Source organism: Hipposideros armiger, unplaced genomic scaffold (assembly GCF_001890085.2).
Source record: "Hipposideros armiger isolate ML-2016 unplaced genomic scaffold, ASM189008v1 scaffold_25, whole genome shotgun sequence".
Classification (NCBI taxonomy): Eukaryota; Metazoa; Chordata; class Mammalia; order Chiroptera; family Hipposideridae; genus Hipposideros; species Hipposideros armiger.
In genome coordinates, this window is record NW_017731375.1 from 2407609 (window position 1) to 2422972 (window position 15364).

A 15364-nucleotide genomic window follows, 5' to 3' on the forward strand; every position below is an offset into this window, starting at 1 on the left:
AAAAAAATAAGTAAATAAATAAGGCTTCTGATTATCCTGCTTTGACACTGGCTCCTCAGATGGCTTATTTGGTTCTGAGCTTGAGGCCCCAACCTGCGGCAGAAACTTAACACACCAGAGCCGTACATGTTGGGTAATGCGTATTTAATAGCTATTAGAAATGACAACTCCTGCTGCTCAACAGCTGTCAGGGGAGGCCCAGAAATGCCACAGCCACGGGAACATAAAGTCTTCTCTCCAGGGGCTGCTTTTAGCTGCTCCCCAGCTTCTCTGGAGCCTTGAAAAATGAGGATGTGGTCTTACCATTTTTCTCCTGTTAACTGGCACATGTGCCCACTGCACATTCCCTCTTGGGTTTCCAACACTGAAGTAAAACGATAATCGTTATCATAGCTGACCTGTGTGGAGCTCTTCCTATAGGCCAACCATGGTGCTAAGCAACTGGATAATGATCGTATTTAATCATCAATAGCCCTATTTTATAGACGATTGTGATCCCCTTTTATAGATGAGGGAAATGAAGCCCCGTGAGGTTAGGTAACTGGCTCAAGGTCACCCAGCTAGGAAGTGGTTTTGCTAGGATTCAAGCCGGGCGGTCTGGCCAGGACTCCTAATACTAGCCCAGTCATAAGGTTGACCTTAGAAGAGGTACTTTGCAGGCAGTTTGTGTGTTGGTTGCCTACTACTATTTCGGTGTGAGCCCAAGAAAAGTTTTTCAGGAGCAGAAACTGGGGTTTACTTGGTAGAAATTGGCAGAGGCAGTATTTGAAACAAAGTCCGTCTGACTTCAGAGCCTGCTGCCCTGAACCACTCTCCTCCCAGCCACATTCCATCATGCCATCATTTGCCAACTCCTGTTTCCTGGACCCCCGGCACACTCTGCTCCATGTTTGCTCTCTGTCATCACAGCCACTGGCCTGCTCAGTTGGCCACCAGCCCCTCCCTGCTGGCATTCCTCCCCCTCCCCACCTCTGGCATTCTCCCGGAGCTCTCAGGAGCATGTCACTACTGTCCTCAAACACCTTCAGTGGCTCCCAGTTGCCTCCCACAGTGGTTGTCAAACTTTGCTTCAAAGACATTTCTCTGGGGAAATTGTCATACATCCATGTTCCCAGGCCCCTCCCCCATGCCGGCTGATTCTGTATCCACAGGACTGGTATGTGGTTCCGGCATGTGCATTTTTAATAAGCCTCTCAGGGGTGCTCTGATGAAGGCGGTCAGAGGCCATATTCTGAGAATAAAGAGCACTTTTCTTAGAATGACGTTCAAGGCTTTCCTTGACCTAAGCTACTTTTACACCATCATCTCTCACTAAGGCCCATAAGCCGTAGGTTCTAGATATGTGTCCCTCAGAAAGCACGATGGCCCTGCCTCCTCCTCTGTGCCCATGCTGTTTGCTCGGCTGGAACGTTCTCATCAGCCCCAACTTTTCCTATCAAACAGCTGCTCGTCCTTGAAGGCTAAGCTCCCAGGTCACCACCCACTTGAAGCACTGCAAGATAGGACCCCACAGTCACCCACGGCTTGGCAATGTCTTGGCAGTGGCCCTTCCTTCTCGCTAGGTGGTCACGTCAGATTCTCCTGCTGGATCACAAGCTTCTAGCGTCTTCTTTGTACGTCCCAGCTCCCGCTTTGGTACCCAGAAAACAGCTCTCTAAATGTCTGACGACTTGAATTTAGGGGATGAGGCTTAGAAAGATGAAAACATAGCCAGAAAAATGTGCAAGAACCAAAGAGAGCGCTGGAGAACAAGGTTCTCGTTTGTCAGATTAGTCGTGCAGTAATACATCAGCGAGTTCCGAGGCACACATTTAAATGAAGGAAGGGAGGAGATGAATGCGGAAGGGAGAAAAGCAAGGGTGAAAGAAAAGAAGAAAAGGGATAGTTTACAGAAAAGAAACACCGTTTACTCTGCAGTTTTACATGCATTATTTCAGAAGAGCAGCGTGATTAAGAATGAAAGCTGTAGAGATTGAGTCCATGCTCCTCTAGTTAACTGTACCCATTTTAGAAAAATCACTTTACTCTCTGAGCTTCGGTTTCCTCATCCATGAAATGGGGGCCATGGCAATCTACCTGTGGCATCGCTGTGAGGACTAAAAAGTAAATACATCTGAAGTGTGTAGAACGGTGCCTGGCGTGTATTAAGGGCTCTATAAATATTAGCTAACATTAATCTTCACAACAAGCATTTGAAATCTCATTATAATCACCATTTTACAGGAGAAAGAGAAACTCAGAGAAAGTAAGCTACTTGCCCAAGGTCACATTGCAGTGCTAGATTTTTGAGGCCATGTCTGGCTGACTCTGAAGCTTGTGGCCCTAATGGCCACACAGGAGAGACTTGGCAGGAAGACCCCTGAATGGAGGGCAGTGACCCCTCTCAAAGCCCCCGTAGACAGTTCAGCTGTCTGACTCTCACAGGTGAGCCTGCCTCATAAGCTGCTTTCCTGCCTCCCCAGTAGTCACTCCTTGTAGTAAACTGCTGCACTCAGGAAAGGAATGACAGGCCCCTCCGTCCCCTCCCTGATGGTCGCGGGTCTCCCACCAGCTCAGCTTCCTTGGCGCGGAAGCCACTTCCCTTTTCGCAGCTGGCCTCCCCTCTCTCAATGAACGATGCTCAGTCCCTCCTGTTCTTCCTAGAACAAACATGGAGGCGCCCCAATTATTCCTCCAGACCCCTGTGTCTTTTACACTTCTCTCCCTCTGCTACCCCAGCGCCCCACAGTCCCCATTAATGCAGACTGGCCAGGGGCCGTGGCCGCTGGCCACAGGAGCCATTCCACAGCCCATTGCAGCTTGAGGTTGATCCCACCTTCCTTACTGCCATCCCTGACCTGAGGAAATGTGCAGGAAGTCCTAGGCAGCAAGGGCCCAGGACCAGGGGCTTGAAGCAGTTGCACTTGGTACATGCTTTGCAGAAAGTGACTGAGATGCCACACTTGGCAGAAACACCTTGGATAGAATAGTGTAAGAATGCTGAAGACAAAGGACGTACCACTGTGCAAAGGGCTTTCCTTGAAGGATCGCATTTCATCTTCACAGCATACAGCGTGATCACCCCCATTTCACAGCTAAGGATACTGAGGCTCACAGAAGTGAAGACGCATGCCCAGTTCTGGCTTTAGAACAATACTCATCAGAATCACACACCTTCTGGGCTGCCCCCAGAGGCTCTCATTCAGAAGGTCTGGGGTCCTTGCATCAACCCAGGGAGTTTAATGTTAAATATCCAAACCCTCAAGCCCCACGGCAGACTTTCTGGGTCAGAATCCACGCTCAGACAGGATCCCCGCAGGACTCGTGTGCACATTCAAGTCTGAGTCTCAGTAACATTTCCCTTGAGCTCTGCTGAGACGACCCACAGAGCCCAGGGAGCACCTTCCATTCCCCACCCCCGCCCGCTTGCCCAGCACGCCGGGAGGAGACCTGCGTCCCCAGTTGGAAGTTGCAGTGCCCTTTATCTGGTGCCTTTATGGAAGTCCAGGCCGGCAAACTCCAAAACTTGGCCAATTGCGACATTTCTCATGCTTGCAGCATTACCAAACAAATCACTGCACAGGGCTTCAACCAGGCGGCCCTGCTTCATGTGAAATTGCTTCTGAATATAGATGCTTTTTTTAAATTTTTCCTTTTTAAACAACTGGATGAGTTACAGAGCAGCTTTAGAAAGTAGGGTGCCTCACCCTGGGGACATGCTGTAAATGTGATGCACACAGAGTTGGGTGCTTTAGAAAAAACTTTGTACTGGGAAACAAACTGATCTCTAGAGAAGAGGCCAGCTGGGATGGGGGACGCAAGAGAGGGTGCTCTCCTGTCTCTTTATAACATGATGCGTTGGAACAGTTTTCTCCCAGTAACAGCAGTGATAACAAAATCGTGTCTATAGATTTCTAACTATGTGTCAGGCAGTGTGCATAGCACTGTACAGGTGTTATCTCCTCCCATCCTCATAAACACACTGTGTGGTGGGGACCCCAGGATTCTCATCCATTTGAAAGAGAAAGAAATCAAGGCTGAAAATAGTGTCCTTAGTCACACAGCTGGTAAAAACGAAGCGAAATCCAGGCTGTCTACCTCATAGCCTACACTGTGCTTGGTACTGATCTCCCTACTGGGCAGACAGCAGTGGAGAAACAGACCCTTCATGTCTTCAGGAAGCTTCCATGCTTGTGGACCCTGATAATTTGCAAACTCATCTCAGTGCTTGAATCACAAGAATGAAAAGCTACTCCAGTCTGGACTTGAGCTACAAAAAAGCTTCTGGGTACTCTGAAGAATTTAAATATTCATTATGTAATTAATGCTGTTCAGTCACACACACACACACACACACACACACACACAAACTTAAAGACTTTTTAAAAAACAGCTTAAGCACTTATCGATTGAGAACTTGTATAACTCTCAAAATGGAGGCATCCCCATATCTCTACAGGTATTTTAAATGAATTGAATTAATCATAGGCTTAAAAGTCTCTTGCGATCTTCGTTAACTTCCCTGGGTTTAATTAAAACATCTGTGCACTTTTAATTTATCGATTCATCCAACTCATATGTCATGTTTTTAACACACCCCAGCATGCTCTGCATCATTTTTAACCCGATTTCCACTTAACTAAAGCAATTAAATTCACCCCGGATTAATTAAAGCATCTATACTTTCATGCTTAAGTCAGCGTGTGCTTCTTTCCCCACATGGCTCCTGAATGTCAGAGATCTGACACACCTGATGAGTTTTTTGTCCTTCTGGAAATTCTTCCCCGAATCACTTTTTTGCTTATTAATGTGCCACTTGACAGCATGGGACCGAGGAAGTTGGTGCGCCTGAACTTTGGCCCTCTGAGCCAGAGACTCTGACCCTGTCTGTCAGAGCGTCCTTTGGTTTCGTCTCTTCATGGGGGTCCTGCTGGATCTTGCCCCCCCCCCGAGACCACCTAGCGTTGGTGTAGACGTTCAAGTGTCTGAGTGTTTGTTCTAGGCAGGAAGGTAGGGAGCTGTCCGGTCGAAGGTGACCATCGTGATCAGAATGGTGGTGATCTTTGCATCCGTACCTTCGTTGTCGTTCCTCGGTTCTGCTTTCGAACTTCCTCACTCCTCCCATCCAGGAAATCCTTCATTGCTTTGCCCATTGAATATGGAGGGGAAACTGAGTGCTGAGGTCAGCAGGCTTCTCGGTTGGGCACAGTGAGCCAGGGAGCTATCTAGACAGTGACAAATTACACCCCCACCCCCTGTGTTCGACAGCACACTTCCCCTCAGCCGTGGCAACATTGGGCTTATCATTTTTTTAGATTTTTTTTTTCTTTCCAAAATGATAAGCTGAGGATTCGCTTTCATTATTTTTACCTATACTTATTTAATTCCTAATGAAACTGAGTGCCTTTTCATAGTTTTATTGGCTTTCTATATTTATATTTATATGTCCTCTGCCTGGGTTTTCATTCATGTGCCTCTTTTTATGGATTAGTAAGAGCTCTTTGTATATTCAGATATAAAGCTTTATTCTGTAAAATGTATTAAAAAATATTTCTTTCCAGGGTTGTTCATCCCTTCATTTTGTTCATCCCAAAGAGTGTTCTTTGTCATAGAGAAGAACTAAAGTTCGTATAATCAGATCTAATCTTTCTTCTTTTCCTTCTTGGCTTCTAGAGTCTATGTCTTCCTTACATATCACCCTCCCAAGAAAATAAAATTAGTCTTTAATATTTTCCTAATAGTTTTGTAGGGTTGTTTTTTTTTCTGTTTAGCTCTTTGATGTGTATGGAATTTATTTTTGAGTACAGTAAGCCGGAGAGGTCAAATTTTATTGTCTACTAAATAGATTGCCAATTGCAGAGACCTAGCAAGAAGTGAAATTCACCTTTACTAACCCTGTTTTGCTCAGCGTCAAGTTAAAGCCACAGTGGGACACCTGTTCTTGTTTCAAGGACATTGAACTGTGTTTGCGTCACCTCCATCACCCAAATATTACATCCTTCATGGCTTCAGGAGAATCAATGCATCTTCATGGCTCCATCATTTTTCCCTCTCACGTAACCCAGCTACTAGCACATACGTCTTAGGTGATCCATTCGTATTTATTGGCTAAGTGAGATGTAAGGCAACCAATTGTTAGTGCTATTTTGACAATTTACCCAGAGGACTAGGTTCAAATATTCTCAAGTCTCTTTTCCAAAGGGGTTCCCAATCCGATTTCAAATCATTTTTAAAAGATACGTTATTGGAAATTCCCTCTGCTCATCCAGCCCAGCCCACAGATGACTTGTGAAGATGTAGGCACTTCCCTCTGCCTGTATGATGAAGCCTCTTCGTCCATCTCTACCTTACCTTCAAGTATTCTCTGTACTGCCAGCTCCAAGTGGATGGGCTTATCTTACCTAAAACGGCAGACATAAGTGGTTTGTCCTGTTATTTCCCACTGAGTAAATAACACTGATAATTCATCCCCTCCCTTAACAGAGAACTTTGGGGGAGGGGGAAAAAGCACTAGCGTGATCATTAAAATGAGCTTTATACCATTTAGGTGAATCTAAATTGTGTCACTTTTTTTGTCATCAGCCTGTTAACTTGTCAGTCATTAGCGGCAACAGTAATTTATTTTTCTGCTGCAGGAGTCTTAGAGCTTCCATTTACTAGATTTAGTAAAACAGGAATAGTCACTTTGTACAAACATTTTAATTCATTTTCAATAGAAGCTTGAATGCACAACGTTCTGTTCCTGTAAGCCTTAGGAAGAGGGGAGAGAGAGAGGGACAGAAAACATTCCACATGTGAATCCAGAACCACCTCCCACCCACAGCCAGAGGAGCCTGGGGGTAGAAAGAGATGAGCTTTTTCCAGTAGGATTATCGGATACCCCTCAGTGGTGGTGGCGGTGTGTGCGCGTGCACATGCGAGAACCACATTTTGAATTTTATTAACCCTTGAAGCCAGTTTGGCGATTCAGTTTCACATTTGATGAGAGCACACCCATCAGTTGCAAACCAGGTGTCAGTCACTATTGTAAGCCCTTGAACACATGATGGCGTTTAGTACTCCCATCAACTCTGAGAGGCCGTTTTTCGGAAGGGGAGATTGGGTCTTGGAGAAGTGCAGTAATCTTGCCCAAATCCCACAGCTGGTGAGTGATGGGCGAGGTTTTGTACCCAGTTCTTTCTGGCATCCAAACCCTTGCTCTTTCCACTTCTCTATATTATTTCTGGGCAGGATGTGAAGTCAGAATTGTCTGTCCTGTAGCCTGTCATTAAGAAAATGATGTAGATTTAAAAATGTGAGAAGAGTTACATTAACATATGACGTGGCCACTTCACATCCAGCCTCTCAGATGAGGTCTAGGCTGAGCCTTACCTCCTGTCACGCTCTGGGTTGAGTTGCCTGAGAATGAATCAGTTCCCCAAGGGGAGGTGCTCTTCCTGCACGTCAGCCCAGCAACCACTGGAGGGCGCTCATCTGGCATTTGCCCTCGCGTTGCCCTGATGGCAAATGGGTTACTAGGGAGCTTCATTCCTCTTTAACCCGCCTTCCGCTTTTTTTTTTTTTTAAAGATTTTTATTGGGGAATTGCAGGGAGGGGAACAGCGCTGGGGAATTGGGGGAAGGGGAACAGACAAGTTGCTGTCGTTTTGTTCTTCAATCTAGTTGTGGAGGACGTTGCTTCACTGGCCCAAGTTGGCACCATCATTGCGCTCTTCCCTGGCGAGGCAGATCAGTCGCCGGCTTCTGGATGGCCGCTCACTGCGGCTGCTGGCCGCTCACGCTGGCTGCTGGCTACACACGGTAGCCCATGGCAATCCACTGCAGCAGGGACTGCAGCCTACCCGGCGCCAGCGACTCATGGCAGCCCAGCTCCAGGTTGAGCTGTTGTTCAGCATCTTAGCTGTGGAGGGCAGTGTCACTGGCCCTCCTATGTGGGATCCGAACCGGGGCCCTCTGGCATCCCAAGCCAGTTCTTAACCATCGCGCCACTCGGCCGGCCCCCGCCTTCCACTTTTTAATGTGACACCAGCCGAGCCATCGTGTGCCCTACTTTCCAGAGAACATCATAGTGTTTTGCATTTTTTACCACACTCCCGGTGATCATGCAGCAAACATATTGAAGGAAGGCTGCATTTACAATGTGGAGAACTCTCTGACCTGACTAGTCTCCATTTTTTTCCCTGAGTAATTTAAATAGGTCACATTTTAAATTTGATTTCCCAGGCACCTGAGATTTTAAATAAAATCCATCCTTGCCTCCTAGACAATCCTTTTTTTTTTTTTTCACCACTTGGAGTTTATACAGAACATAAACAGTTCCAATATGAAAAAAGGAGATCATTCTTGCTGTATTTTATCAATGAATAAAGACGATAATTATTTGTTCCTTACTGTCTACCCTCTTCCACCTTTTTGGAGGAAAGAAGGCACAATGGGAACATAGCGGTGATAATTTGATGTAAATGTCTCTGCACCCATGACATTCTGTCAAATACATATCCATCCCTTAGGGTCAGAAAGAGCCCTTGGAAATTCATCTCAGTAGATATGTGTAGCCACCGTTCTCACTGTTTTCCTATGTCAGTATGTGAGGGTGGGAGTGGGGTAAGAAACGATGCTGAGTCTAGTCTTCCCACCAGGAGATATCTTCAATGTTACCTAGACCGGAAATGGCAAGTGAGCTTTCTCTTGAATGCCAAGGCTGGCACCTTGCAGCGTGGGCACTGCGCTGAAGGCTTTGAGGCTCTTTCTCGGTCAGGAGGACAAGGTGCAATGATCCATTAGTGATCTCTGCAGAGGTGCAGGAAGGGAGAATAGTAGTTCGTGTGCATACATGTGCCATCCCTGACCTAGAGCTAGAGAACTAACATGGAACAATTTATGTTGTCTTTAAAGCCCCCTCAACACTTTGAGAAAGACCGTAATTTCTCATGCTGGTTCATATTGGGACACTCCCTAATTTGACCGTTGGGCACCCTGAGTTCAAAGCTCTTTCTTCTACCTTCTCTTAGGCAATCATCACGGGCAGCAATTCTATAGATCTCTGCTTCACTAGCCTGGCAATTGAAAGCTTGCTCCCTACATTTAGAGAGAGTTCATCTAAATTCAACATGTGGCTTTGATGTTCTCACTTTGGAAGCCATTCTTCTCCTCTGGTAGATTCATCAGAATAAGAATTCCACTGGGAATTGTGTGTGTGTCCCCAGGAGTTTTCACAACTATCCTATTATAAAGCATTTTGGGGAGGACTGTCGCCTCAATCACATGTCAACTGCTGAGATGTTTTTGTTTCAGGTCAGTTTGCCATGAAGTAAAATGTGCACTTCCCCAGAAAAAGGCATTGTGTGTGTGACATGAGGTCCACTCCAGACCTTGCTCTGTCTGCATCTTTCATAAATGGCTATTTGGTGCCTGCTCATAACCCCGCCGCTTGGGAATCCCCAAGTATCAGAACGTAGGAGAAAGATATCCGTAAGCCAATATTGACGAATGCAACACTGGAAGGAAATCAACAATGATAAACGTGGTCCTGTCCTTGAGTGGTTTACTCTATCTTTGGGAGATTAGGCACTCACAGAAGGAAAGTTAATTACTATAAAAACTTAACAGAAGCATGACAACAAGCGGAGGTTGATAAGGCAGGAAGGGGCCATTGAGTAAGGAGTGATCTAATTTGATATGTAATTGCTTCGTGGGATGGGGACAGTATTTGGGTTGTATGCACATGCGCCATGTTGGATTCTCAGAACCTGTGCATTTCAAATCACGGGTAAACCAGGAGTCATTGACACATCTCTGGTGGTCATTCCTGAAAGTCTCTGAGTGCCAGTTCCATAGCCTGGAGCCACGTCCTCACTTAGGCCCATATTAGAAGCCAGGTTGGAAATTTAGGTTCTTCACAAACTAATCTGGAGGTGAGAAACCCAAAACATGAAGGCTACCACTAAAATCCCACTCTTGATGATCTCTAAGAGGGCAGCATTGGCACAATTGAGGCCAAACTGGTGAAAATTATTAGTAACCTCATTCCAGACAGTAGTCACTGATTTTCAGCCTTCTTCCTATCAATGGATGCAAGAGAGTCTCAGCCGAGATGTGAACTGCGAGAGACGTTATGTCTTCAGCCTGTCCTCCCCTTCCTGTTCTTTGTTTTGTTTTGTTTTGTTTTGTTTTCAAAGAGGCCAGGCATATTTAACCCTTATACTTTATTGTACGTGACATTGTGAAGTAGTGGCCTAGATAAGGAAACTGAGGTTTAGAGTTGATTGTCTCAACTGTGGCCCATCTCCCTTCCTTTTTGGTGAACATAAACGTCTCAGGAATAGGAGTCCACTAAACTGAGGGGAAAATAATCAGCAAAATAGGTTCCGATCCCCCAAACCAGGGATCGGCAAACTGCGGCTCGCGAGCATGTTTCGTCTCAAAAGTTTGCTGACCCCTGGAAGAGCCAGTCCTGTCCCTCACAATAATTTAAAAATTATTCCAGAGCCATAAATATATTTTTATGTAATCACCATTATGTAAATAATATCCTTTAAAATTTTATAAATGAAACTATGATAGTTTTATTTTTATTTTCAATTTTACTTCAGAGCCTACGGCTCCCAAGCCACAGTTTGCTGACCCCTGGCGGCTCTTCCATCTCAAAAGTTTGCTGACCCATTCCCCAAACCAACAACAGCAGCACGCGAGTCCATACAGCTTAGCGAAGGGCACAGCTTACAGTCGGGCCAACCTGGCTTCCCACATGGCTCCCCGACTTGTGAGTTTTGTGACTATGGCCACCTAACTCCACCAGTCAGAGCCTCATCTGTAAAATAGAATTATGATTTCAGCCTCCACCTCGTAGAGTGATGATGATGATTAAGTAATAAATTGCACACAAAGCATGCCTGGCACACAATATGCATTTAATTGGTGGTGGCTGCAGTGATCAGTGGCATTTTTGTGGTGGTGAGGGTGGTGAGGGTGGTTATTGTGTATTTAAAGATGGCTCTGCACCTCCATGGTCAAAGTCCCCAGCCTAGAACATTGCAAGCAAAGCCGAAAGGCCAGGCAGGCTCCACCCCCTTACACTGACCAAGCCCTCCAGGCGCTGGTCTCCATGACCTAGTGCTCTGTCTCTGGTTTTGCAGTCGCCTGCCCCGTCCTATGCAGTGGGAACGGACAGTATTCTAAAGGGACATGCCAGTGCTACAGCGGCTGGAAAGGCGCGGAGTGTGACGTACCCATGAATCAGTGCATCGATCCTACCTGCGGGGGCCACGGCTCCTGCATTGATGGAAACTGCGTCTGCTCTGCTGGCTACAAAGGCGAGCACTGTGAGGAAGGTAAGCTCCCCGGGGTGCTGGGCAGCGCAGCGGAGGCGGGATGCGTTGGAGGGCCTGGACCTTTGCTAGAGCCCAGTCCTAACTTCAAACCCCTTGGCTTTGATGGCCTTCTTAGCTCGTAGAAAACAGAAAGCCGTGGAATGGTTCTGGAAGGCATGTCTTAGTTTTCTTTACGGTAATTTGCTCCTCTTCCCTTTCGCCTTTGTTTTTCACTGTAAATTGCTGTCTCTGCCTTTGTCTTTCTGTCTTCTCTTTCCCTCTATCCTTCCTCCTCTCCTCCCTGCTCCTCCTTTTCCTCTTTTTCTTCCTTCCCCTTCCCCTATCTTCCTTCCTCTTTCCTTCTGCTTTATGTAAAGTCCCCTGAATTGGAAAATACTAAAGCTATCTAGGAAAAAAGAAACAAGAATCCTTAATCCTCCCTCCCAATCTTCCCCAAGGCTGTTTTTGTTTTGTTTTGTTTTGTTTTTTACTGTTCCTGGTAACCTAAGACCCATATATGTCTGTGTAAATATTTCAGCAAAAATGAATACCAATAGAAAGCAGTCAGGCTTGACACACTAGAGGTATCCACGTCCCGTGGAGACGCCATGAAGGGCAAATGATCCTGGTTACCTGCAATCGCGCTGTTAGAGGAAAGCGGGCGTGCTTGGGACGGGGCTGGGATTGCTGACCCGGAGGTGCTTGCTACAGGACACATTGCATGGCCTCTAGCACACATGGGTAAAAATCAGGGGGTGCTGTCAACTGCATCCAATCTGCCAAAACGTGATCAGAGACCCGGCTTGGAGGGGTATGGGGGAGGGGGTGCAGGTACGGGGAGAAAGGGCGCCTCTCAGGAAGAGTTCGGAAGCCGGCTCTAACTAGTCCTAGTTACTCTAGTTAGTTCTTTCAGGAGTGTTGGGAGCATGTTGTAATACCTATAAATAAGCCAGTGAACTCAGCCAAGCTGCCTTCAGCCTTCCCCATGCGCCAGGGCCTCTAGTTGTGCACCTATTACTTATCATCATATAAAGAATCACCCGCAGTAGGTAGGAAGGTAAGAACATACATCCTCTCGGCCCCTCACCTGCTGCCAACCTGAATCGGCTCATTGTCCCCCAGCTACGCACCTTTTCTCTGAGTATATCTCCCAATGGAACGTCCCCATGCAACGCAAACAGCCTTTCTCCCTCCCATGTTCCCAGAGGGAAAAGAAGTGTCAGCTCACCCAATAAACTACGGGAAAAAGTGAAGCCCACTGTCCACTCCATGTGAAGCAGCTTGAGATGACCACCCTGGAAAGATCCTGTTGGGCACCCTATGGCCGCGTCTTTCCCAGTTTCTTACTGTCGAGTTGATCAGGAGGGACCTCAGGGGCTATGAAGTTCTCAGGTGCAAGTGGGTTCGTTCTCCTATCCCATTAACTTATGGATCTCCAGGGTTCTATACAAAATAACCAATCATTACAGCCCTCACCACAAAGTAATGACACTGGCTTGTCCTTAGAAACACAGAAAAATGCTCCCTTTGTGAAATCTCCCATTTCATCATTTTTAGAACTATGGCTACAAAGAGTCAGCTTTCATGACATTATTCTCCATAGATTTTCTAATATATCAGTGGTAATGCCCTTAATGGGGCTCAGAAGTCTGACCCCCAGATCGTCACTTGCTCAACTCTCTCTCTGTATAGATAGATAGATAGATAGATAGATAGATAGATAGATAGATAGATAGATAGATAGATAAATTTCCCCCCCTCTATTATAAAAGGTAGCCTCCCTCTGTCTGCATCATAAAACCAAATTGGAAGTTTGGATGGAAGAAGTACTGATTTAATAACCCTGCTTGAAAGGTTAAAGTTCTTAGAGATAAGTGAATTGCAGAAGGCAAAGCTACACTCACTGAAAACATGGGAGAGGCCAATACAATGACAAGAAAGGTTAAAATGACCTTTTGCATACATCATTTGGCGAGAGGCAAGTGCTAGAGCAATGACATTGCCCGTCTTAATATTTTTTGCCTCCAGTAAAGATTGTGCATATCTATATGAGTGGTGATTTCTCAACTTTGTTACTCTCCCGACCAGTTTTCTTTAAATGTTCAGAATGAATTAACCATCCAACAAAACAAGGAAGCCACGTGGATCATTATGAAAGGATGAAACCTCATCTATTGATTTCTGCTACCCAAAAAGAATGAACCGAGTTGATTCATATGCTGTTTTCAAAATAGGAAATGGAATCAGAAAGTCTGAATCAGCACTTTTTCTTCCATTTAGCTTTTTTATTTCTGATATTCATCATAGTCATAACGTTCAAACAATTTACCTGAAATGGTCATGGCAATGAAATCAATAGTTGCCATCCTCCATTTTTGCTGCATAAACGTTGTTTTACTATTAACAAATTTGCACAAGAAAATGAAAGGATGTATTTGTGAGGTTTCTTTCAGTGATGTCTGGGGGAGCAAGAAAGTGACGAGAGAGAGATTGACATGTTAGTTTAAGTCAGCCATGTTTCCATGTCAGTTTCATGGTTGAGTCATTTTTCAATGACATTTAACTTCATAAATGTAATTCATGGTTCTTCAGGGGTTTATAGTACATACTGTTTGTAAAACTCCTTGACCTCCTTTTTTATCCTTAGGGATAGAAATTGCATTCAGAACCCTTTTTTGTCAAACCTATAGAGGGCCCAAGACTAAATGAGTTCTAATGATTTCAGCTGCCAGGGGGCTGGTGTTGTGAGGCACATGGTACTTAGCTGGTAAAGGCCACTGTCCCCCTTCTAAATATAACACTGTTTCTATTTATAAAGCTTTGTAAAATGCCATAGTCCCTCCTGCTTGCTAAAGACTTTAAGGACGTGACCATGAGACCATCTTAAGAAATTGGAACCAAATTTAAAATTCATCATGGAACTGCTCCTCTTGAAATCTGAATTTAGTAATTCCATCCGCTGTTGTAACTATATAGCACAAAGGACATATTTACTGGTATCACTGACCAGAGACAGGGTTAGCTTGTATTTCTAGATATGATAAATGGTTCTTTTGATGGCATTCCAGTCCTGGGCTAATAAATCGCAGTAAATTTTCCTCCTTCCTTCGTACTGTAATTCAGGATAAAGAAGAGAAAGCTCATTTATCTGGAAGAAAAATGCCATTTTATTTATCTATTTTGTAGATTGCTTTTTATTTCATCCTTTCAAAAACAAGATTATGATAACGTTTTTGAGTTTTTTGAAAGCTCCTTGCCATTGGCACCTCACCAAAAAATTTTAAATGGCTAATTATAGGTGGAGTTTAAAAGTTGAGGCACATAGCATGTGAGATATTTTTGTATGTGTTTTGATTTTGCTGTATTAGAAATGGGGACAGAGTTAAAACCAGAACTTAGGGATTTTCTTTTATTAGAAGAATATGGAAAAGATTGATTCTGAACAAATTAGTTCATGTTTTGCAGATTGCAAATTGCACAGTATTCTTCCCAAAAGCAAGACGTCGTTAGCACCATTTTTCTTGTCAGTTCTTCATACTGGAAATTTGTCCCATTAAAGACTGCTACAGCAACTGTGTATTGAACACCTACTATATTGCCCTAACAGTGCTAGGTAGGCGTGAGACACCTAGCGTTATACAACCTCTTTATAAATATCTTCTATGTGTTTGAACCTTTTAGTTCATCTATATGCAGATGTACCCCATCATCCCACATGGAGCCATTTTGAAGGTTCACATCATCAGGAGTTAGATTCCCCAAGGCAACGAGTTCAACATGAAAGTGATTATAACCAGAGCAAGTAATGAGCAAGTTCACTGTCATGAACATCTTCAATTAATACTAAATCACTAAAATTCACCTTTCTGAGAGTTTTTCCTGATAACAAAAACAAAAAACAATGGCAGCTTCTGTTTCCCTATATCTCAAATAGTTTTGAACTGATTTCCATAAGTAATATCTTCCTGAGAATATCAAAACGGGGTCCTGAGAAACATCTCTTAACATTGAAAATTCTTGTTTTTGCCCCAAGGGAGGGGTGCCCTTTGGAAACTTCATGGAATATTGTGATTTCTA

General features: G+C 44.8%; 1 protein-coding gene across 1 annotated transcript in view; it reads left to right on the forward strand.

Moving 5' to 3' along the window:
• Nucleotides 1–11128: 11128 nt before the first annotated feature.
• The window catches only part of TENM2 (teneurin transmembrane protein 2), a 141211-nt gene continuing 136975 nt past the window's right edge, over nucleotides 11129–15364 (forward strand). The window contains exon 1 of the mRNA XM_019635981.1: nucleotides 11129–11308. Within this exon, the coding sequence (XP_019491526.1) occupies nucleotides 11209–11308 (100 nt within the window). The 5' untranslated portion in view covers nucleotides 11129–11208. The remainder of the gene's footprint in view (nucleotides 11309–15364) is intronic.